Source organism: Phacochoerus africanus, chromosome 2 (genome assembly GCF_016906955.1).
Source record: "Phacochoerus africanus isolate WHEZ1 chromosome 2, ROS_Pafr_v1, whole genome shotgun sequence".
Lineage (NCBI taxonomy): Eukaryota > Metazoa > Chordata > Mammalia > Artiodactyla > Suidae > Phacochoerus > Phacochoerus africanus.
The window spans coordinates 67,428,544-67,454,539 of record NC_062545.1 but is presented as its reverse complement, the minus strand read 5'-3'; the positions used below and the strand labels follow the sequence as shown (position 1 = coordinate 67,454,539).

Here is a 25,996-nt window from a genome sequence, read left to right as displayed (position 1 = left end):
ATTCCTCTCTGAAATTTATGTGATATATGATCAGCTTAAAGTTGCTGAATGGTGCAGATTTCCATATGCCAATGCTGAAAATGAGCCAGGACCAGAATGTTTTGCTGAACATTTTTTCAGATATCTAATGTAGGTTTCATTAACTGATTTTATTGCTCTTTTCGGTCCTAAAGGTCTTCTCTAGATAATTATGTTTTAGGAATATTTTCTAGTCTTGGTAAATTTGACAGTGTTTAAGTGATGATATGGAACAGTATGCTATAGATATTACCATGCTGCATAGTCTAGGGTTCAGATGTTCTTTTAAAATGTGTGATTTAGGAGTTCCCATTGTGGCGCAGCAGAAACAAATCCAACTAGGAACCATGAAGTTGCAGGTTCGATCCCTGGCCTCTCTCAGCAGGTCAAGGATCCGACGTTGCCGTGAACTGTGGTATAGGTCATAGACATGGCTCAGATCTGGCATTGCTGTGGCTGTGGCCTAAGCCAGAGGCTACAGCTCCAATTAGACCCCTAGCCTGGGAATCTCCATATGCCGTGGGTGTGGCCCTAAAAAGACAAAAAAAAAAAAAGGGTAATTTATAGTCACATTTTTAATTTAAAATATTTTAGAGCCTTCTATTTTAATCAAATATAACACTTTGACAGACCTTCAATGAACTCTTTGATGCTCACAAAACAGAAAGCGATATTTTTGCTATAGTCTCCAAAGCCGAAGAATTTGATCAAATCAAGGTAAGATTACTTGAAGCTTGAATCAAATGCATATAACGTGTGGATTTATTCATTAATAAAAGTTTACAATTAATTGTTATTCCTAATACAATGTAAGCTGTATGATACTTCCCATTTGACATACCAGCGATGTTCTTCCATTTATCAACAATTTCCACTATACTTGATTTTGATAATATGTCATACCTGACATTCTTTCCTCTGTACTGCAAATCAAATATAATTTAAGTAGGTTTTGCATTAATGAAACTATCGGAGAATGTAGTATGTAGATTTTGGTTTATTTGCAATATAAGGTTCACTGTAGAAAATGTAAAAGACAGGCAGGACTCAAACTTAGATATGAATATTGCTGTACCTGTATTTTAATTTAATCTTATAAACAGTGAAAACTTTAATACTTTGAATCATAGTAGTTCATAGCTTTAAGCTATGAATGTGTTACATCATATAAAAATATATGACTGTAATGAATGCATTTGAAGGTAATTCAAGTTTGCCCTAATCCATTTGGGCAGAGGTTTTACTCTAGTCAAATAAAATATGAAATCTCATCAGTTGAATGATGGTGAGGCCAGAAGATTTAATTTTTGTGGCATATCAAATTTTTATATGTCAATGGCAACTTTAATATTGGTGATGAATAATAAAATGTAATTGTATGAGCCTCAAGATAGTTTTCCATTGTGTTTTTTAACTGCTTATGAAAAATTGCTATTATTTTAATATGCAAAAGGAAAATGTTGGGTTATAACAAATGGAAACTTTTAGAAAACATGCAAAGTGGTTTAACTTCAAAATGAAAAATTTAAATAAATCAGCCCAAATAATCCTATAAAAACATTGATTCTTCCAGGTCAGAGAAGAGGAAATAGAGGAGTTAGATGCCTTATTAAACAACTTCTGTGAGCTCTCAGCTCCTGGAGGAGTAGAGAACAGTTATGGGAAAATAAACATTCTACTTCAAACTTACATCAGCCGAGGAGAGATGGACAGTTTCTCTCTTATATCAGATTCTGCGTACGTTGCACAGGTAAGAATATTACGCCTTTCCTGTTTTCTCTTTCTTATTTACTTTTAGAGATTCAAGTAATTAATTCATGCTATAATGTGAATGCATTGCATTGTGACATGTAAAATTACCGTTTTATCTTAGAACTGGTTCTCTTTAATATGTACATCTTTTATGCCATCTACACTATTAGATCAGGAACAGGGGTGGGATTTGGTGGTGATTTGGCTTTTTTTTTTTGATGTTGCTATTGTGTTTACGTTTAGAATTTTAAAATATCAGTATCTGATTTTTCCTGTTTTAAATGATAAAGTCCATTTCTTTTACTTAGAAAGGGCAGTAATACAAGAATATTTAAAGCAAAAAATAAAAGATTGTGGAACCTTTGTAGCTTTCCCCAAATGTTATAAATACAAACAATTTTTAACCATTAAAGAAGGCTTAGTAAATATACTTCATACCATCTATTCAGTATGATACATCTCTGATTAAAAACAAAAAATCGTCTTTCTTTCCTGCTGTTGATACTTACAAATTGAGGACTGAAAGAAAACTAATACTTAAATTACTGGTCCATTAAATGTTTAAGTTTTTTAAGTTAATATAAAACATGTTTTTATACTCAAGCCCTCAAGTGATGTAAAGTAGGTGACTTGTTGCATTATTTACCTTTCAAATGAGACATACTCTTTCTAAAGATATTTTTCATTTATCAAGAATACCTTTTTCAGAGTTCCCCTTGTGGCACGGTGGAAACGAATCCGACTTAGGAACATGAGGTTGAGGGTTCTATCCCTGGCCTCATTCAGTGGGTTGAGGATCCGGCATTGCCATGAGCTGTGGTATAGGTCGCTGGCACAACTCGGATCCTGCGTTGCTATGGCTCTGGCATAGGCTGGCAGCTGTAACCCTGATTCAACCCCTAGCCTGGGGAACCCCCATATGCCTTGGATGTGGCCCTTAAAAGCAAAAAAAAAAAGACCCAAAAAACAAAAACAATACCTTTTTCGTTATTTTTATTGAGTAATGCCTCCCCTAGTTTAAGGAGAAATAAAAGCTTAATCTTACTTTAAATATAGAAACCATTCCACTACATATTTATTTCCATGAATACCCTAGAGTGCTTTGAAATAATATAAATGTGAAATATTTACAAACATAAACCAAGATATATTGGTAAACAATTTGAATGAATGCAGTAATTTAATCAAAGTAACCAAGAAACCAATTTCATAAATTATATAAAGTAAATGTGGATGTAGTGAAAACATTTTTTTTCATTTGGGAACACATATGTTTCTGTCATAGAACAATATATATATTCTCTGAAGCTTAAAGCCTCTATAGGAGCCACTGTTTTTAAAGTCTTTTGTTTTGAAAAAATAATATTGTCATTTTGAATTATCTAATGATTTTATATTGAAATAGTTAACGATTTAAATAAAAAGCAAAGTTTACTGGGTTCTGCATAAATAATCTTGCCACATTTCTCCTTAATTCAAGATTATGAAGAAACTATTAGAGACTGATACATGAATTGCTTTACAACATAAAACCTATGGTTCCTTCCTTCATGACTGGTACCCAGAAAGTCAATCTTAGAAGACTGAGGATATATCTCAAAGCAGCCTTGGTTTTTCTTAAGTAGCTGTTATGAGTTTATCATTCTTGAATGCATTGGATACACTATCGTTGAGGTTTTTTTTTTTTTTAAGTTCAGGCCATCACCCATCGCTGGTTCCACAGCCCTCTCTCAGCGCTGTAAAATGGTTCTTCCTCCTATATTGTGCAACTTTATTCTCTTAGCCCCTAAGATAAATGCTTAGCTTAGATATTCTATGATTTTATAAAAGAGCCTGTGTTTATCTTCTACATGTTACAGATTTTAATCATTCTTCCCATCTAATTTTATAGCATTCTATATTAATGTCCTGTTTGTTATCTTGTCACATGGGGTTTCTCCTTCCATTTCTTTTAGCTTTTAGGGAACAACTATAGTTTCTGAAATATAAAAATAACATACTTTCAAATGCAGCTGGGAAAATGAGTCTAGTAGTTTTTTAGAAGAGTACCTGGACATGATGTAGGAAGACATATTTGATAGCACTAGTCATCAAAATATTCATTTTATTCGTCATTTTCTGGGCCTACTGAGAACCATCCTGTTGTTTTTAATGGATATTAGAGCGGTCCTCATACTTCTAAATACCATTTTTGTTTTTAAATTTCTAATACTGAAACAAAATAGTCAAATAAATCAAAAGACAACACTTGATACAAAATGTAAAACCAAAGCTCTTAACTGTTATGGTCATTTTTCACCTCACAAATTCAAGCCAGGTGACATGTTGGCTATTTTTAGTCTTTTTCTTTTTTTCATCTCTTTTTATGATTTTGACCAGATTTAACATTCTTTCTTTTTTAAATACAAGTGTCATTAGATATTGTAAGGTGTCTCTAAGCTCATGATTTTTAAAAATAATCTTCCACAAAGTAATCTGCAAAGTTAATGACAGAGTGAGGAGGCAGAACAAATGGAAAGTAACTATAGAGATGTGAAAAACAACTTTAATCACTTAACTTCCTATATGTCTATTAATGAAGTTATCCTCAGATCCCTGAATTTAGCACCTTGGAGTTAAGTTTGAAGTTCTTTAGACCTGGCTTTCAATGGGTACTGTGGCACCAACTATCCTGGTCAAATTATTAACCTCACCAAACTTCAGTATCTTCATCTATAAAATCATAATATCAATCAAGTGCAGTTGTCATAAATATTAAATGAGATAATATATATGAAGCAGTGAACACATTGCTTGTTTTATAAAGGGTATGCTAGTTGCACTCATCAATAATTTTTTGTCACTCTTCTCTCACTGATTTTTCTCTCTGGCTGGCTCCCGAAGTCTTCCTTATTTCTCTAAATAACTTTTTAAGTTTAATCCTTCCACTGTACACCCAAGGGCATCCTCGGTTGTCTCAGATTCCAAATGGCCTCAACAGCCTCCTGAATCCTTTGTGTGCCTTTTGTCTCTTCCTACTTCATTCCTATGTAGGGAGTGTAAGAGGGAGCTTCCTAAGGACATGGAAATGAAGCTACTCTTGGAGAGTTAAACTGGATAATGTCCACATATAAAGGATGTAATTATTCTTGTGTAGAGTAATAAAGATAGTTAGGGTTATATGAGGATAGGTTTTGCCCACAATTAAAGGAAGCAGTTTGACATACTTTTGAAACTGAGTCTGAATAATAATTTTTTGTTTGTTTTTTAGGACTGCACCCACAGCATATGGACGTTCCCAAGCTAGGGGTCGATTCAGAGCTGTAGCTGCTGGCTTACGCCACAGCCACAGCAACACCAGATCTGAGCTGCATTTTCAACCTACACCACGGCTCACAGCAATGCTGGATCCTTAACCCACTGAGCAAGGCCAGGGATCAAACCGCATCCTCATGGATACTAGTCAGGTTCTTAACCCACTGAGCACAGTGGGAACTCCTGAATAATACCTTTATTGACAAATTTAAAATTGCGTTAGACCTAAAAAAAAAAAAATTACATTGGACCTAACCACCAATCCCCCTTTTCATTCTTCAGAATGCAGCTAGAATTGTCCGTGCTCTTTTTGAAATTGCTCTGAGGAAACGTTGGCCTGCCATGACCTACAGGCTCCTGAATCTTAGTAAAGTCATCGACAAGAGGCTTTGGGGTTGGACTAGCCCTTTGAGACAATTTTCAGTCTTACCACCACACATTCTGACAAGATTAGAAGAAAAAAATCTTACTGTGGATAAGCTGAAAGACATGAGGAAAGATGAAATAGGTAAGAAGGAGGCAAAAATGTTTTAATATAGTGTTCTGTGCAAGTATTTCACTATATGTAAAAGACAAAGTATTGTGAATTTCCACATTACTAACAAAAACTTTTATAATTTTTATGAAATTTCTTTCTCATCGACCTAAACTCAAGCAAAGTATATCAGAATTTAATGAAGTTACTCAAAAGAATTAACAGTTAAAATGGAGTTTAGATTGTCAGACCCTCTTTGAGTATCTCACAGATAGACTCTTAGCTATAAAAGATGAGAATTAGTCTTAATTTATTTCCTAATATTTAATTGATTCCGTAGTCTTTTGTTGTCTGTATCAGCAGTATGACACCAAAAAAATGTATGTCAACGTTAAACTCTACATTTCTTCAGTTTCTAAATGACTATCATTACGCATATATAATATATCTTTAAATATAGTTGGCATCAGTGTATAAAAAGCATTAGGTTTTCTACATTTTACACATAATATTGAAAAGTTATCCCTACATACATTTCCATGGACCTTGACATTGTTTTGGACAAACATTGATTAGGCAATATTTCAGATTTGGAATAGGATAAACATTACACATGAAGGGAGTTAGGCTGAAGAGAAATAAGAAAGACTTGGCAAATGTCCATAGATATAAAGAGAGGCTGAGATAGTTATTTTACTTGTGTAATAAAAAGATTTCTTCTAAGACAGAATGGAAGAAGGGAAGTATCAATAAAAATAGAAATTGAGAACATTAGCTAGGGGACTAGAGATTACTTACATTGGGTAATGTAAATATTTTATCAAAATAAGGAAAACCACTTTATTTTCAAACATGGATGAACATAAAACATTTTGATTTATTTGTAAATATGCTTTAAAAATTACATTATGAAGAGCCAAGACATATAAGAAATATTAACACTATAAAATATAAACTATTTCCACTTAGTTGCTTGGAATAGTTATATATGTTTATGACCCCCACCTCCCCCACCCGGGTACTTTCACATATATCTGCATTTCAGAATCTGATCGTTTGTGAAGTGGTTAATTTTTTGCTAAGTTGCCCAGATTTTATGTTTTATCTTGGGGAATGGATAGGTTAGTAGTGTTTGATTAATAAAGCATTTTCCATCATGGTTATAGTGTTCCGAAATAGGCCTTGAATAAACTAAAGGCTATTTTCACAAAATACTAAACATTTCTATAATGTGTCTAAAACTAACTAGGAGAAAAGTGGAACTGTTTATAGTAGTTTAAGCGCTATCAAGTCTCAGTAATTTTAAGAACCCTATTAATAGCTGACAAAAACCTTGATACTGCTTTTCAGAGCTATGAATTGCTAATTCAAGTTAACTATTACAAAATATTCAAACATGCCAGGTCAAGAATGTCAACTATTCTACATAGCAAATCATAAAACAAGCAGTAAAATCACCTTCTCTGAAATCCCATTTACAAGTCAGATTATATTGCTTTTTTTCTGTCTGGACACATTTACTCTAAGTGATGTTTTCCTTGCAGGTCACATTCTGCATCATGTGAATATTGGGCTCAAGGTCAAACAATGTGTTCATCAGATTCCTTCTGTTACGATGGAAGCATCTATTCAGCCCATCACACGGACAGTCCTAAGAGTGACACTCAGCATCTGTCCTGATTTCACTTGGAATGATCAGGTAGAAATGGAAAACACTACAAGTTCGGCTATACCTCCTTATATCTGTCCTCAAGGCATTTAGAAAATCCTTTTAAAACATATATATATATATATAGAAGAATCATTTAAAGGATTGTAGTATTATTTACTCTTATCCTCAAGAAAAACATGGTATAATATATTAGTATATGTCAACCAATGAGACCCCTTCAGAGCATCTTAGGAGATCCAGAATTTCACATTCAGCAATGCTTTAGTGGATTCAGCTCCATAGGGACCTTACTTAATTCGGTCTTCTTTCATTTTCTCTATGTGGTCTTCATTTTTTCCAGCTCTACTTCCTCTTTCGTCTTTGCCTACTAACTAAAAATTCAAGATTCTCCATGCTAAAGTAAACCTTTTAAAATTCTGCTGTTCCTCATACTGTCATTCTTTTCTTTACCATTAGGCTTGTAGAAAGAGTGTTCTACATTTCCCTCCTGGTCACTTGTTTCCTGCTGAGACTATCTCCTCAGTGATCACCAAAGACTGACTGATTGCCATAATGAATGGCTTTTTCTTAGTTATCAGCTTTACCTCTCTGAACACTCTGTCCTTTACATTGTCCTTCTTGAAAATGTCCTTCCTTTGCTCCCATCACATTCTTGTTTCTCTTTTTACCCCTTCTTCTGTTCTTTTGTCCAAACCTTAGGTGTTACTGTATACATATGTGAAAATCCACTCTGGATCTTCTTCTGATTCAATCAGTAATTCTTAAGGTTTTTCTTTACACCAGTTAACCATGCAAAGAGGAGAGTAGAAAAGAAATTGTAGATACACACAAGTCTCAGTCCTTTCTTTCAAGAAGCCAGTGGGAGAAGACAAGTAAATCAGTAAATGTAGTATAGCAATGCCTACATTACATGGTTATTATAAGTTTCTAGCTAAGTATAAGTAAATATCTCATGCATTACATGACATTAGTATATCTTTAAAGAATACATTTTATTCAGCAGTGTACCAAATAATTATCCAAATCTACCATTGGTCTTATTGTGTTCTAACAATTCATTCCTTCAATTTCTTCATCTAAACATGTATAATAATAATAATTATCTTTCTCACAGAATTTCTGTGAGGACTAGATGATATAAAATTACATTTAATATTTCAATAAATATGAAATTTTACATAAAATGTAAAATTGCAGTTATCTGTAAACATAGCAAGGTTTTATATCTTGAAATGTTTAAAAGTTTTTAAATTTTAACCCTAATTTCTTCCATCAATATCCATCATAAATCTCTCACAATTTGGTTTAATTCATTAGTAGAATGGAGTACTCTATTGTTTTCATAGTGTTGCTTCTATCAGTTAAAATACTGTTGGCTACAAGAATAGCAAATATGATTTGTGTCAAACTGACTTTAGTGAAAGAAGATATATTAGGTTATATAGTGAAAGATCCACAATAGTCCCTAAAGACGATCGAGTCTTCTGTTTAGCGATACTATTCTGGGCCCTGGGATCTTTCCATCTTTTTGTTCTGCTGACAAGGTTACCTTATTCCCAAGTGTTTTCATGTGGAATTCCTTGTTCACCTTTAACAGAGAAAAGGAACAACCCCCCTCCCCCTTTCACCAGGCCAGAGCCTGGATCAGAAGACCTTTTCTTCAGCCTAACTGGGCTGGGATTAGGCATGTGCCTGTCCCTCATCACAAGCCATTGTAAGGGGGATACCATAAGCTGATTAGTTATGCTAACCAAAATTATCGTGGGAGATGGGATTACCTTCTCCTAAGTTATGTGAGAGAGAGGAACACTGAACAAGACTAGGCTTTGTTAGTCATTTAAAAAGAGAGAGGAATGGGGGGAGTTCCTGTCATGGCTTAGCAGAAATGAGTCTGACTCGTATCCTTGAGGATGCAGGTTCCTGGCCTCACTCAGTGGGTTAAGGATCTGGTGTTGCCATGAGCTGTGGTGTAGGTGGCAGACACGGCTTGGATCCGGCATTGCTGTGGTTGTGGCATAGGCCAGCAGCCGCAGCTCTGATTTGACCCCTAGCCTGGGAACCTCCATATACTGCAGGTGCAGCCCTAAAAAGACAAATAAAAAATAAAAAGAGAGAGGAATGAATACACAAAATATGGTATATCTATCCAATGAAATATTACTTGTTCATAAAAAGGAATTAAATACTATGTCATGCTATAACACAAATGAACCTTGAAAACATTATAAGTAAAAGAAGCCAGTCACAAGAGACTGCATGTTATATGATTCATGTATATGAAATGTCCAAAATAGGCAAATCTATAGAGAAAGAAAGTAGATTGTGATTGTCCAGGGTTGGAGATTGGGAGGAAGGGGGGCTGTAGGTAGAGTACAAGGTTTCTTGGGGGATGATGAAAAATGTCCTAAAATTAGATTATGAAGATGGTTGAAAAACTTTGTTAATATATTAAAATTATTGAACTACATCTGTTGGGTAAACTTTGTTATATAAATTACATATCAGTAAATCTATTTTTTTAAAAAAGAGAGGGCTGGGTGCTGAGGATGTAAACAACAGTATCCCTTACTTAAGTTACCATATATAGTATTACAATACTATTTTTCTTCTAGGTCCATGGGACAGTAGGAGAACCCTGGTGGATTTGGGTAGAAGATCCCACAAATGATCATATTTATCATTCAGAGTATTTTTTAGTTCTAAAAAAGCAGGTAAGTATGGATAAGTGGCTCTGTCTTTGCTATGTTGCTATCATTAAGAAGAAAAGATAGGTGTTCCCATTGTGGCTCAGTGGGTTAAGGCTCCAGTATTGCCTCATCTGTGGCATAGGTCATAGCTGTGGCTTGGATTTGATCCCTGGCCTGGGAACTTCCGTATATCACGGGTGTGGCCAAAAAAGAAAAAAAGGAGAAGAAAATATAAATGAAAAAATCTCTATTTTTACTATTTCTCTACAGTTTCATAGTGCCATTAAAGCTTTATTTATAATCTCTTTATATTTGTTTGGTTTTAAAAGAAAATAGTAATTAAATGTTACAGTATTCGTATATTCAATGTGGTTTTCATTTGAGAAATTGAATTATAATCTTTGTAATGGCTTGCAGAGGGATGGAATATGTCAAATGGGTGGGATAAATAATATTTTTAATTGAATAAATAAAAAATAATAACTTCAGGTGTTACATAAACACAGTGCTAAAGAGGATTGAGGTATTCCTGTTGTGCTTCAGCAGATTACAAACCGACTACTATCCATGAGGATGCTTGTTCAATCCCTGGCCTCATGCAGTGGGTTAAGGATCCAGCATTGCTGTGAGCTATGGTGTAGGTTGCAGATGCAGCTCAGATCGCAGGTCGCTGTGGCTGTCATGTAGGCTGGCAGCTGCAGCTCCAATTCAATTCCTAGCCTGGAATTTAGGGTGCAGCCCTAAAAAGCAAAAAAAGAGTATTGAATCATATTGTGAAAAAGGCATTCTCTTTTAAGTTCTCTGTAAATCCCAAGAGAAAAACTCAAATTGATGAAAGCTTCCTTTAACTGTGATGCCTCATTCCTAATTCCCCTTTAAAGAAATAAAAAAGGAAGAAAAAACTTTAGGCTTGAGTGAGCAGCCATAGAATTTATAGCAATACTTTATTTTCTTTGCATTTGTGTTCATGTTTATCTTCTCTTTATGACAAGTGTTCTGTTAATTCCACTTACCGCAGTGACAATATTATGTAAATAATTTGGTAAAAATTAGAAGGTAAATAATTGAATAGTGAAGTTTGGGAAATTCTGATAATGAGTCAGATTGGTAACCTGTTAATACATGATGATATGCCTATTTAAATAATATAAATTGAGTATATGTTTTTCCTTCTGTAGTATCAGGTATCTTCAAGGGAACCACCTACAAGTTTCTGAAGTATCTGACTATGTCGGCTATTTAGAAATCCAAGATATTTTCTTTATCTTTAGTACTTATTGCTATAGATATGATTGTTTAAAAAAAAAAAAGACTGACAAGGCCTTTATGCTGTTAGAATAGCCATGTTCATTTTAGACTTTATTTCACATTAGGTCATTAGTAAAGAAGCTCAACTGCTGGTATTTACAATCCCTATTTTTGAGCCATTACCTTCCCAGTACTACATCCGAGCAGTGTCTGACCGATGGTTAGGAGCTGAGGCTGTGTGTATTATCAACTTTCAACATCTGATTCTACCAGAAAGACATCCTCCTCATACAGGTAATATATGGAATAGTAATTGAATCACCGATCTTCCAAAATTGTTGTTTTAGTTACTATTAAAAAGCATCTATGCTTTAAAGTTGCCTGAATCTGAATAAAAATGCAAGTTGTCCATATAGTTTGAAAAGAGACTTTTCAAAATCAAATCTATGTAGACCCTAATGGCAGACCTTAATTTTTTTTTTTAATTTGAGTTCCAAAAACATTAAACTAGACCTACTTCAATTCTTATATTCTAACAAGAATGAAACTCACTTTTGGTATAACAATGCCTTCATGTCTATTTTTACATACAATTATTATAATTTATCCATATCTCCTTCCTTTTTCATTGCAAGTATTGTCATTTAATCTGTGCTGTCTGTGAAACTTTTGAAATATCCTTTTTCCTTGCGTTTATTACCATTAAGCTTATTTCTAGTATGTTAATTAAAGTGATTTGCAGGATTTTTTTTCTCCTTATAGTGCACTTCTATGCAACAAAAGTGCTGATGCTAAGGAGTCAGGTTATGGTATCACTTCAGAATGGATTCATTTATACCTCAAGTCATTTCGGTTCGTAGAAACAACACAAAATCTTTATATTAGTTCTTTTCCTTTGCACTGGCATTGTAAAAGTGTATATGGTGATCCAGAATACCATGTAACAGTGTTTTTCATTGTCATAACTGACAAAAATTGACTTTAGATTTTCATAACATGATTGACTGCCTTTCTATTTTGACTTGACACAGAAGCAAAATTTCATGATAAATGTTTATCATGAATCATTTAATGCTCTGTAAAATATTCTATTTCAAAAATCCCCAGAGACTAATCAATTAACTAGTGTATTAAGTTTATTTCTTCTCACTGAGAATCCATAATAAGTATAGATTTCAAGAGGCCTTTCCTTAATTACCTTTATAGAAAAATGAAAGCCAATTTTCTTTTCCATGTAATTCTTCCAAAGACAGACTCTTTGTTTTCTTTCAAAATAAAAATGCTAGTTTTTACAACTTTAAGAAACACAGTATTTGATAGTCTTTTGGGACTGTAAAGAGGCATTAATGTGACTTTAATCTTTGTCGTTTTTGTCAAATGTGTATCTTGATCATTATCTTAGCAAAATCTTAGATACTTTAGACCACAGCTTAGCACCTCTTTGATATCTTGAAAGAACAAAACTAAAAAGTTTGTCAACATAGAAAAATGAGATTTCGGTATCTGCTGATCTACTCATTGAAGAGGGCTCTTCTGGTTTTCTTTCATCAAATATGCTTTGTCACATTATCATGCTCCCAGTGCAACACAGCAGGTTCTCACTGATAAAGTGAAAAAAAAAAAGAATGCATACATGTATGTGTAACATGCAGTATAGTAGAAAATTGGCAGAACACTGTAAACCAGCTAAAATGGAAAAAAATAAAAATCATTTTGAAAAATATGCTTTGGGTTACATACAATCTCAAAATAAAGTATATAAAAAATGTTTGGTGCTCTAATTTAAAATATATGCTACAGCTCAGTGGTTAACAAACCCAGTAGTATCCACGAGGATGCGGGTTTGATCCCTGCTCTCACTCAGTGGATTAAGGATCCTGTGTTGCCATCAGCTGTGGTGTAGGTTGCAGACACGCCTCGGATCCAGCATTGCCTGTGGCTGTGGCACAGGCTGGCAGCTACAGCTCCGATTCAACCCCTAGCCTGGGACCCTCCATATGCTGTGGGTGAGGCCCTAAAAAGACAAAAAATAAAATATATGCTACCAACATCACTGCTAGGTCTCTTTGGATGTAGTACCTGATTTTAACATGTATTAACATATTTTTGTGCTCATTTTATCACTTCATTGTTGAATGGTCAAGCACATAGCACCCTATTTATATAATTAGCTGATTTTCTGACTGCGTTTTTAAAAGGAATAAATGTACCCCGCTGACATATCAATTGATACTAAAAATGCATGATGTAAGCTCAATAGTTCCTAGTTCTGTTTGGCTCAAAGTATATGCAGAGGCATCCCACTGAGCCCAAATCAGCCAAGAAAAATCTTCATATCTCACAGAAGTAAAACATCTTAATTTAGAATTGTCAATAAATGCCAGAATGTTTATTTCATTAGACTTTATTAAGAATATGTCTGCTTTGTTTAGCATTTAAAGTTACGACTTCCTCCCCTCTTGATTTTCATTGCTGCAAAAATATAGAGGGCTGTGATCTGGTATAGGAAACATAGTTCTCAATTGCCTTTACACACGGAATAGCGTAGAGTAGTGGGACAGTGATAATATTTTTTATTAAGTTTTTTTACTTTTAAATGACACTTTTTGAGAAGAGAATTCTCCATACTTTCCAACTTGAAGATCTAACCCAGGATACAGACCACCATGTTCCATTATTGGGGTTTTTTTTTTCCTTCTTACTCAAATTTTGAGTGAGTTAAGTCATCCTCCATAGAATAATCCTGAGAGTAAATCTGCTTTATGGTTTTCCAACTGATACCTTTCTAGATTATGGGAAAATGAAATGACTGTCAAGTTCAAGGGTATCTAGGTATAACTGTTTCTCTAAATCATCTTAATTTTCTAACCTCCTAAACCCCTAGTCTACAAAATGATTTACAGTTAAATCTAATTTCCTTTGATGTTTTTTCAGCACAGTTTCTGTTTAACAAACCATACTCTGATTTAAAACTCCCACCTAAGTTTCTTCTTGGAATTATTTTGAGTCCATGTTAGTTTATATTAGCTAGAACAACAGTTCACTCGACCACTCTTTTGTCAGTTGTCTAACAGATGAAAAATAACTTGTTATTAGTAACCATTCTAGTACTGAAGTTTGCAAATGGTTTTCCTTTTTCTACAGATTGGGGTAGATTTAGTTTTCTTCTATAACATGCGTATTTTCATATACCTGTCATTCACATTACTTTCCTGATTGGAAAGGAATAATGTACCATTATAGCTGTCTTATATAGTATGTCAATATTATAAATGTAGTAATGGGGGGAAAAGGTCTGTAAGTAGTATATAAGATTTTTTAGTGCATTTCCCCTCTAAAAAATTAAGGAGTGTTATAATTTATTTCTAAGAGATAGTATTCAATGTTGTGTGTATTTTCCAGTTATTGTATGGCAGTACCTGTTGAATCTTTTCAGAATTACTGGATCTTCAGCCCTTACCAGTCACAGCTTTGGGGTGTGAAGCATATGAAGCGCTGTACAACTTCAGCCACTTTAACCCTGTGCAGACACAAATATTTCATACGCTGTATCACACAGACTGTAATGTTCTTCTTGGAGCACCCACTGGATCAGGAAAGACTGTTGCAGCTGAATTAGCCATTTTCAGAGTTTTCAACAAGTACCCTACTTCAAAGGTCAGTTGGAAACAATCACATGCTTACATTCAAGTAGAAAATAGTTCATAATCTATAAACTAGCCAGCTCTAAATATACTGGCAGGACTCAATGAATAGGTTTGTCACTATCTTGGTAAATTCTCCAGGGGTGGCCCACAGCAGTATTAGAATAACTGCAACAAGAAAATTTATATTAAACTGTAGAGTCCTTTATTAGATTTCTAATGTACATATTAGTGTTCACATATCCTTTCCTCATTGTAAGATGTCTATAATTCATAGGCAATTTCATTGTAAGGTAGCTAATTCATAGCTTTATTTATAAGAAATATAATGATTCATAATCATCAGTCATAATCAAATCCTTTGGTTCTGAAGGAGATACTAATACTTTAACAAATATAGCTTGATTACACTCAGGAAATATAGAGGCAGCTTCTCCAAATGACCATGATACTATTATTTAATGTAAAATAATGTGTCAAGTACAAAAAAGTGTTGATTTTAAGCTTTCTTGAAATGTGAAGTACTCAACTTGAGAAACATTTTTCAAGAAAGCTAACTCATATATTGTCATTGGGATTATGTACTCTTTTCTTCGTTTTGATTTTAGAAATGTTTTAATTTCCTTTTTCAGTGATTTACAATTAGTAGCTGTTCTTTCCAGTTTATACGTTTTCCCACTTTCAGTCTGTTATATGGCTCTTGATCCAACAGGAGATATAGTAACACAACAGTAGAGCTCTATTCTAAATTTGAAACATTTTATAAAGGAAAGAATTTTTTTCAGTGAATAATCTTGTTATTTTTAACTTTTTCTTTTTTCCTGATAGAAACACCGAAAAGGCATCGGTATCTTCCATAAAATCTGCATTAAAATTTTAACAACTAGATTATTTATCTTTAGAATTTCAAAACTAGTACTTTTTTTCATGAAACAGTTACAACTCAGATAACTCTTGATCATAAAAACTGTTTTCATCAGAACCCTAATTTTCTTTATGTAATGTAGTAAGTTATTTTTTTTTATTTACAGTGAAAATAATTTCACTGTAAATTACCTAAAGAAAATACCACTGGTACTTTAAAATATATATATTTAAAATTTTCTATATTAATATTTTTATGTTGTATTATATACATGTCTTAATTTAGGTAAATGGAGTTTCAGTTAATGACTTTTTTCCATTAAATTTTCCATTAAGTTAAAATTTAAAATTTTAAGTCTTTGAGTATTGAAAGTTACATTTTAAAAACCACGGTTATATTTTGATAAATTTTATTGAGTATACATTTATTTGATAATGATGTCACTATTTTCATGAGATCTTTTTTGCACCCCCATTTTAGGCAGTATATATTGCACCCTTAAAAGCCCTAGTACGTGAAAGAATGGATGATTGGAAAGTTAGAATAGAAGAAAAACTTGGTAAAAAGTAAGTTTGTACTTTTTTCAGAAGATATGCATTGACTAATCTGAAAGGATAAAAGATTTGCATAAAACGCTTAAATGCTTTTGCAATGATTTTATAGTCTTCTTATTCAAAGGTATTGTAATTAAAATGTTAAAATGTTGGAGTTCCCGTTGTGGCGCAGTGGTTAACGAATCCGACTAGGAACCATGAGGTTGCAGGTTCGGTCCCTGGCCTTGCTCAGTGGGTTAAGGATCCGGTGTTGCCGTGAGCTGTGGTGTAGGTCGCAGACGCAGCTCAGATCCCTCATTGCTGTGGCTCTGGCGTAGGCCAGTGGCTACAGCTCTGATTAAACCCCTAGCCTGGGAACCTTCATATGCCACGGGAGCGGCCCTAGAAAAGGCAAAAAGCCAAAAAAAAAAAAAAAAGTTAAAATGTTATCAATATTTGCATTGTTTTAAGATTGAAAAATGAAAGCCCTTAATTTACTTATACCTTTATTTGGCAAAATAATTTTCTCAAAATTTTTAGATTCAAAAACAAAAGAAAAATATCTTTTTATTTTTCTTTAATGTCATTCAGGATAACTTCCAGAAACTGCTTAGAAGCCATTTTATATGTAAATAATTTACCCAAAAATAGAAATTCATTTAAGAACATGACTTTTCGAAAAAAACATGTTTTACTCTTTACCAGGTTACTTATTGTTTGTAATAACAAGATCGCATGTAACCTGAGTGACTAGTACAGCATCACTAAATAAATTATACCACATTCACACAATGCAAAAGATTGTATTACTCTATAAAAATGAGTTCTTTATACTGAAGAAAATCTTCAGATATTTAAATGATTTTAAGTATCCCATCTTTTTTTAAAAAAAAATGGTAAAGAGTATAAATGTATAATTATTGTAGAATGAAAACTCAGTGAGTAGAGAATATACATGTTACAGAGACGTTTAAAGTATTCTTTGAACATCTGAATGTATTACCTATCACAATAATAAATAGAATGTAAAAAAATTTAAAAATATGTAAAAGCTTTGGAAAGGCCGTTCCTGGAGGAACTAACTTTGACTTTTTTATGTGTTTTAAATATTTAAAACAGGTAAAAATTTAGTGATTAGTTGAAATTTGGAGTTAACCTTCAAATTTCCTTCTTTCTCACTATAAATCTGGGATCTATCTTCTCAGAGTAGAGTTGCACATATTTGCCCCAGCTTATCTTGTTTGTGTCCTAATCTGTTTGAATTTGCCTATAATATCTATAGAAGATTTCAACCTGAGAAGAGAAATGAAGCTTACACATAATGATATTCTAAATGAAATCCTCCTTTTGTCTTAATAAGTTAGCACTTTCCCTCATTAAAAGGTGTTTATTCCAACATATGGAGGAGGTGTGAGTTCAACTCTATAAAGTCACATAGGCAGAGACTTTGTAAACATAATCAAAGTTTGACACCCTTGCATATCTGCATAAAAGTTAGATTTTAGTGATTTGCTTTTATGCATTCTTCATTTTATGTGAGAAAATTATCTTAGAATTATTAAGGAACAGCTATTTTGGACTCAACTCAAAATTTCAGCAATCAAAGGGAAATAAAATAGTTTTGAGCATAGTAAAATTTTACTTTGAAGGTCATAATTGTGCTTCGGTACCTGAAAAATTAAAGGCATTATTTTTATTCTTCTCTAGAGTTATTGAACTAACAGGGGATGTAACTCCTGACATGAAATCCATTGCCAAGGCTGACCTCATCGTCACTACACCAGAGAAGTGGGATGGAGTCAGCAGAAGCTGGCAAAATAGGAACTATGTAAAGCAAGTTACTATTCTCATCATAGATGAGATACATCTGCTCGGTGGGTACCGCTATCTGAATTCGGTGGTTTACAAACTTCAATTCTTCATATCTGCAGCACCCAGCATCAGACTTGTTAAATGATTAACAGGTATTAAAAAAAAAAAAAATTAACAGGTATTATTCCTATTTCCTAGGGGAAGAAAGAGGCCCTGTTCTAGAAGTCATTGTATCTCGAACGAATTTCATCTCATCTCACACAGAAAAGCCTGTTAGAATAGTTGGACTGTCTACTGCATTAGCCAATGCCAGAGACCTTGCTGACTGGCTCAATATTCGTCAGGTATGTGGAAGCTTGATAAATCAGGTATTTCATAGTGTGGCTTAAGGCCATATTAAGAAGGCACTATAACACTATAAAGTATAAAAACTGGAAATGGTTTTTCTCTCATTTTTACTCTAGATGGGCTTGTTCAACTTCCGACCATCAGTACGTCCCGTTCCTCTGGAAGTTCACATTCAAGGCTTCCCAGGTCAACATTACTGTCCTCGTATGGCCAGTATGAATAAGCCTACATTTCAGGGTAAGCGTCAGGTTCTTACAATAAAATGCCAGCCATTTTGTCTGGTAGCCTTTAATACATTCTAAGTGCTTGGAGTGTCTTTGAAAGGATGATACGGCTCCAATTTCTAAAAATATCCAAAACTATTTGCCTTCACTATTAAAAGATATAAATATATATTGAATTAATTATTGAAAATTAGATTTCATAAGTGATAATGTCTTTGTGATAGAATAAATGTTATATCAATTTTTTAAATTTATCAGATTATTCTTAAAATTAATTTATTAAGATATGACCATAGTAGCTGGAGAAAATGATGAACAGAAGATATGTTTTAAAAGTCACAATACTAATTTTTATCAGTAATCATCTTAAAAATTTCAATACTTATTTTTACAATGCCTCTGTTAATGTGTTTGGTTTTTTGTTTTTCCCTTTCTAACAGGAAAGATTTAAGAATAACACTCCTATTTTATTGGAGCATGTTTTGTTTAGGCTGCATAAGGAATATTTATTATATCAATTAAAAACAACCTCCAAAATAAATTCTCTAATGTGAACTGCTGTTGATTGTGAGGTGACAGTTGCGAGGTGACTTTTTAGCTGCTATAATTAGCCTTATGACAGAAGCAAAGTATTGATTGTGAACTAGAGACCAATCTAGGCAGTTCAGATTATTTACACCTCCACAGAAGCATTGTACAAAATCACTAATGAACAATAAATCTGCCGTGAGCTATTCAGCCACACCTGTTCTTGCAGCAGCAAAAATCCATTAAATGTTGAGGTTTAAAACAGAGGCAAATTCATTCATGATTATGTGTATAAGTGATACCAATATTGTACTAATATGTGTATTTTAATATCTAATACAATTTATCAAAACATTACCATTTGCATTCTACAAATTCTTATAAGCTGTGAGTATATTCATTTTTCATAGTATGTATTGTAGATGGCTCATATTTATTTAGGGAATGGCTGCTTGCATAGCAGTGATCGAAATGAAGCATCCTGTGTTATGTAAATCAATACTAAGTAACCTATACCTGTACTTCTCTGGATACGTTATCAATACAGTAGCTATCCTTGTGAGAAGTTTATTATACCTATAGTGGAGCACTGTATTTCCTTGAGCTTAGATTTATGAATTTATGATAGCTTTATTTCTCACTTTAGGGTGTAAATATAGTCAAGGTCATGTCAACATTACCATTTATGAATCTTCTGTTTTAGCCCATAAAAAAAAATTCTGCAGCTCACATTTCAAACAAGAAATTACAAAGAGTTAAACTTTTTATATAAAAATTTTAAATATCTCCAACTGTTTTAAGAGATCTGTGTACACCTAAGTATAAATTCTACTTGTGCCATCTTGTCAGCATTTTGGAGCCTATGCATAGCAAGGAGACCTCATCTCCAGTTAGGTCAAGTGATTTATGTAGCTCTTTAATTTTTTTCAGTCTTATTTCCGAGTTTTCAAACTACTGATCTTCTGTGTGTCTGTTCCTGTGTGCCATCACTTAAACACTAGGCTTAAGCATGGTGTTTTCTTCAGCTCTCTTCTATTTTCTATTAACTTCCCACTTGAAAGCTTACACATGTGTTTTTAGAAAAACAGGGAAAAATTCTTCTGACTTACCTCTGACTAATTTATTGATACAAACTCTCTTAATTTTTCCATTACTGGCAACAAGACAAAAATAAAAGGAATTTTATTGTGGCTTTTCATCATCCCGCAGGACTTGACTCTGTCTCCAGACCCCAGGGCCAGTTAACTCTGCAGGTTATCATTGCTCAAACAGTAGAAACACTACTCAGAAATTGAAAACCCAACTAAGAGATAACATCTATATACAGCTATTAATGGAGAGTCTCAGCCTTTAAGTCTCCTTGGAGAGCTCAGAACAAAACCAGGAGTCAAGGGAGTATACTGTCCTGGGCAGTAGGTAGGACCTTTGCTTTCTTATCATTTCTCCCACAGATTCAGGTAGTACCTCAAATAAGGCTAAATTTCATGACCAAATAAAGAATTCAGTTACATTATTTACACCATTAGTTTCGAAGTATCCATTGGCTATCCTCATGTAATTCAGATTCTGGTGTAAGTGGCTTACCATTTTATTTTCCATAACTTTTCTACAGCAATTAGAAGCCATTCTCCAGCTAAACCTGTGTTGATATTTGTCTCATCAAGACGTCAAACTCGTCTGACTGCTTTAGAATTGATAGCCTTTCTGGCTACTGAAGAAGATCCAAAACAGTGGTTGAATATGGATGAAAGAGAGGTAAGCAATATATTTTATTTCTGCTTCTTCTTTTTTTTTTTTTTTTTTGGTCTTTTCTAGGACTGCTCCCACAGCATATGGAGGTTCCCTGGCTAGGCTAGGGGTCCGGTTGGAGCTGTAGCTGCTTACCTACACCAGAGCCACAGCAACTCGGGATCCAAGCCGTGTCTGCAACCTACACCACAGCCCACGGCAGCACTGGATCTTTAACCCACTGAGCAAGGCCAGGGACCGAACCTGCAACCTCATGGTTCCTAGTCGGATTCGTTAACCACTGCGCCACAACGGGAACTCCTATTTCTGCTTCTTATACATGTAGTATAATGGAAATTACAGAGATAATTATATTTAGTTTTAATCTATATTGAAAGTTTAGTAAACATTACAGAAATGTGGAAAAAATAGAAAATGCATAATACTGCAACCTTAACATTTTAATATTTTGATGGATTTTCTTCCAGTATTTCCCCACTAAGTATGTATTTTGTATATCCATATTTTTCAATTTAACATTATCACCTATGTATATGTCAATATTCAGCTAAGAGTTTCCATAATATTTGAGTGTTCACTGCCCTCATGGAATTAACAATCAATTTTGCAAAATTAGAAGAGTTCTGTGATGGCTTTGTGGGTTATGAACTTGGCATTGTCACTGCCATGATGCAAGTTCAATACCTGGCCCAGGAACAACTGCATGATGGAGGCACAGGCAAAAAAATAATAATAATTTTCCAAAATTAACCTTTTATAAACTATATAACATGACCATTTTCAAAAATATAGAAAACACTGACAATTATGTAAAAGTTAGAAACTTGTTATCCTTTAAGTAGTAAACATCATTAAAATTTTTATGTCTCTATAATTCTGTTATGTGTTTGGCTATTCCATTATATTTTTGTCCTGTAATTAAGTAACCATTTGTCTTTATTCTAAGTTTTTCTTCAGTTAGAATTATTTCCTCATTATAAATTTCTAAATTTAAAATTAATAGGTCAAATAATATGGACATTTTTATAGCTTTTCATATTCACTGATAATTACTTTTCAGAAGGACCATACCAGTTGTGTTTATCACCATTAATGTAACAGAATTATCAACAGTATATGAGAGTAACAATTTCACTACATGCTCATTTGTTGTAATTTATTGGTATAGATTAAATTTTTTGTTGTTTTAGTGTTTTAATGTGTCATTTAATTTTTTTTGTCATTGAACATCTTTTTCATATGTTTGTTTTAGTTTTTCTTCTTTCTTGTCCCTTCCTTCCTTTGTGCTTTTATCTGTTGCTGTACAGCATTTTTCTTACAGACTTATATGAGAGTCTTACCAAATTAAAATACACATACACACATACAGATTGTTACAATCTGTTAATATGGTTCTTTGTGATTCCTTCTAATACTTCTAAATGTAGATATTCCTCTTCCCCTTCATAGATGTATAGTGATTTTCCAGTCTATTACTTTCCCAACTTTTGAAAATACATTCCTAGTTGGAATTATTATAAGAAAAGTAGATGAAATCAATTAAGTTGCATTGTCTTCCTTCTGTCTGCATATCTCCCCTTTCTCATCTCATGCAGCTTGAAAAAGAGCATTAACACAATGCTGTAGCCAGCAAGTGCCAGTCTCAGCAGCTTGCATATTTCTCCCCTTCTACTTCTCACTACTCATTTAGGGTTAGTAGCCAACATCCAACAGGATGGCACTGTGTATATTATTGTAATACATTAACTAATATCAGGTAACTAATAATAGTTAATATTTCAGAATACTCTTGCATGGAACCACAGATGACCTTATTCACTAATAAGTAATAGCAGACCACCAAATGAGCTTCATGTAAAATATATCACATGACTCTGTGAAGTAGAGTGCAAGCTATCACTTTATTTTCACGTTTTATCATTCCTTCTTTCATGTGACTTGCAGGTGTACACAAGGTGTATAATTCAAGATAATTTGAAATCAAAATGATTTTGTCAAAAGTCCCTAGTCCTGTGTTATTTAATTATTATGCCCAAATAATCACCCTGTTGTGTCTAAACAGTATCTTGACTTAGAAGGCAGATACTGAAAAATGGATGTATGGAATATTGACAGTTTAGTTTATGTGCATGCAGTGTCTGTGTAGGCTTAATTTTATTTTGTTTCTTTTGTGTCGTATCCCTAAAAGTGTTCCAAATGAAGACTTTTCTTTGAAGTCAAGGTACGTGGTACCTACTTATTGAACACATTTTGGGATGTTTGCTCAAAGTGTATGTATAAGAGCTATGCATTTAGCACATATGTGACTCACGTGAACCTCAAATGTGAACCGCATGTGCTCCTTCCAGCTATAGTAAAACTCTACTATTTTATTTTTTATTTTAAGGTATGAAACGTAAGGAACCGTGGCCAGCTGAGCCACTGTATAGAACTGCTTTTCTGTTTTGTCTTTTTATCAGCACAAAAATCTATCACCAAGGCTCATTAGAAACAATAGAATTTACTTGTATAGTTTCTGCTGTTTTGTAGATTTTCATTGCTAAAATAGGACAGCTCAAAATTAGGTCAATTTCTGGACATTTTTTTCACCAAGTCTATCTGAAGAATACGAACCCAGGCTTTGTTTTTATTCCTGCCTCTAAAAGCAGTATAACCTTTAAAATCAAAATTTCCGAGTGTTTACAACTGATTGTTTGCAAATTCACTCTGATTATACCAAAACCTATATAAAGCGGGTGTTTCTGTTGTTGAATCCCCTAAATTATTAAATTAGGGGCACTTTTTAACACTGTAATTTTCCTAAGGGTTGCTTTCCAAAATATCCTAGGCTAGACACTTAGTGTCTGTTCCTGTTGCTTCTCCTTGGACGGTGTCAGATTGATGGTCAGTAGTAGGACATGGGTACTCCAGTTAGGACTCAAGCATTTGAAGGAGGCAGAGTAAGGCCAGGAGCAGTTATCCTGGCAACTCTGGAGCAAGGTGCCTGAGGAATAAGGCAGCATCAAAATCATTCTGCCGTTGAATGGTGTGAAGCCAGGAAGTGTCCCTAGATATAAAGGTAGAAAGAGAGAGGACGGAGGTGGGGTGGGGTGTGGGTGAGGAAGAACTAGGCCATATCTGAAGAGGATGGTGAGAGAGAATGTAACCAAGGAAGAGTGGTCTGTTTTTCCAAGTGGTCTGTTAGCTAGACTAAATTTTCCAAGTGGTCTGTTAGCTAGATTGCAAAAGACATCAGCACACATTGACTACTTAGTTCCTGAAACTGTTTGTTCTAGCCCCGACAGAAGTAGTATCGTTTAATGATTACTTAGTTCAGAACATACACCTCATCCTACAAAATAACACCCCAACCTTGCCAAAGTAATGCCTCTCTGCTGCCGTTCTTTGTCATTAATCTATAAAGCCAGCTGTTTCTGGGCAATGAGAGAAATAATAAGAACAGTGGATCCCATAGCATCCATTGTCATAATCTTTCTCTATGAAGTGAGCTCCTTTGTCAAAGTCATTATTATACAGGATACCACGATGGTAAGGTGTTCGGTAATCCTGCTATTGAGACTACTGATGGGCAGGAAAGAAGAATCAAAATCCAAAGTGTTCATTCTAGATATCATCTCAAATAGCTGTCCCTGCTGTGATATCAAGCGTCCAGTATAATTTCCTTACCACCAGATAGCCCTCTATTCCCACAGGTAAGGTATTTTATAACAGGCCCAGGGTTATTTGCGTTGGTGGCATCTTAGGCATTAAGTTTGGGGTCTGCTTGGGGAAACAGGAGTCCGTGTTTAGCCATAATTTTCATCTCTTCCACCATGGAGCCACTTAGTACATTAACCCGTAGCTCAAAGCCTTGGGGCCTAGGAGGGAGACTGTCAGGTACCCAGATGCCCACTTGACTATTAACAGCATTTTCCACACTGCTTTTAACTTTTTGGCAAACATCTTCATGGGATATGGGTAGCTGTTTATTCTAGGGCCATTCTAAAAGTTCATCCACATAAAGTTTCTGCCTTTCTTGCCACCCATCCTCCTACAGCACTCTTATCAAGCTCCTGAGCATTTGGCTAATCCAGTAACTGCAGAGCAAAGTGTGGATTATCAGTTCACATCATCTCTACTTTGTAGTAAAGGGGCAGGGAATTACTTGACACTCAGCTTCTACTTCTTTTCGTAGAGTCATCCATGAAAGGACTGTAATGCCACGTCAGCATTCTTCATTTGGTGCCACGGTCTTATTCAAAGTGTTTGGAATTTGGATTTTTTTTTTTCCCCTCAGCCAATTTGACGTAAGAAACGCTCAAGGGGCCTAGATAGGTAGGTCAAAGTGAGGATAATATGGTAGGAATAGGCACACACATGGGGAGTTCATGGATTACTTTTCAAGATAGTCTTCCGGAGTTCCTGTTGTGGCGCAGTGGTTAACGAATCCGACTAGGAACCATGAGGTTGCGGGTTCGGTCCCTGCCCTTGCTCAGTGGGTTAACGATCCGGCGTTGCCGTGAGCTGTGGTGTAGGTTGCAGACGTGGCTCGGATCCCGAGTTGCTGTGGCTCTGGCGTAGGCTAGTGGCTACAGCTCCGATTAGACCCCTAGCCTGGGAACCTCCATATGCCGCGGGAGCGGCCCTAGAAAAGACAAAAAAAAAAAAAAAGATAGTCTTCCATCAGGTCCTTTTATTTCTGCTAATGATGACTGCTGCTAGGCACATCCAAATATATAGCTGGATAGTTCACATAACCTCCAGTTCATGATAAGCAGCTTCGTTTGCAAGGTTACCTGGTAGTACATAGTCAGGAATTCTTGCTCTTCCCCCACCTCGAAAATACCCATTAAACAATCCTCTAACTTAAATCAGTAGCTAGGTCTTACTAGAATTTGTGAAGTATTCACTTATTCATCATATATCTATTGAACGTCTACAACTTACCAAGTATGTTATCTTACTGATCTCAGTTCTCAAGGAGCTTAAGTGAAGAAGATAGAAATTTAAATATACAGATATATTATTAAACAAATAATACCATAGATATAAAATATATATGATATCAAATTATGAAAATTACTATGAAAGAAACTAATAAGAAATGAAATAGAGTAAGAGAATGGTAAACTTCTTTAAATAGAGTGGTGAGAGAAGACATCTCTAAG

General features: G+C 34.4%; 1 protein-coding gene across 3 annotated transcripts in view; it reads left to right on the top strand.

Moving 5' to 3' along the window:
- The window catches only part of ASCC3 (activating signal cointegrator 1 complex subunit 3), a 330,962-nt gene that overhangs the window by 202,558 nt on the left and 102,408 nt on the right, over positions 1-25,996 (top strand). For 2 of the 3 annotated variants that reach the window (XM_047761598.1, XM_047761591.1), the window contains 12 exons: positions 649-735; positions 1,592-1,768; positions 5,347-5,572; positions 7,084-7,238; positions 9,824-9,922; positions 11,272-11,440; positions 14,583-14,803; positions 16,136-16,221; positions 17,896-18,062; positions 18,199-18,344; positions 18,465-18,585; positions 20,713-20,855. In XM_047761598.1, the coding sequence (XP_047617554.1) occupies positions 649-735; positions 1,592-1,768; positions 5,347-5,572; positions 7,084-7,238; positions 9,824-9,922; positions 11,272-11,440; positions 14,583-14,803; positions 16,136-16,221; positions 17,896-18,062; positions 18,199-18,344; positions 18,465-18,585; positions 20,713-20,855 (1,797 nt within the window). Of the gene's footprint in view, positions 1-648; positions 736-1,591; positions 1,769-5,346; positions 5,573-7,083; positions 7,239-9,823; positions 9,923-11,271; positions 11,441-14,548; positions 14,804-16,135; positions 16,222-17,895; positions 18,063-18,198; positions 18,345-18,464; positions 18,586-20,712; positions 20,856-25,996 lie in introns of those variants that run through there. The other variant, XM_047761607.1, reaches the window with a different exon arrangement.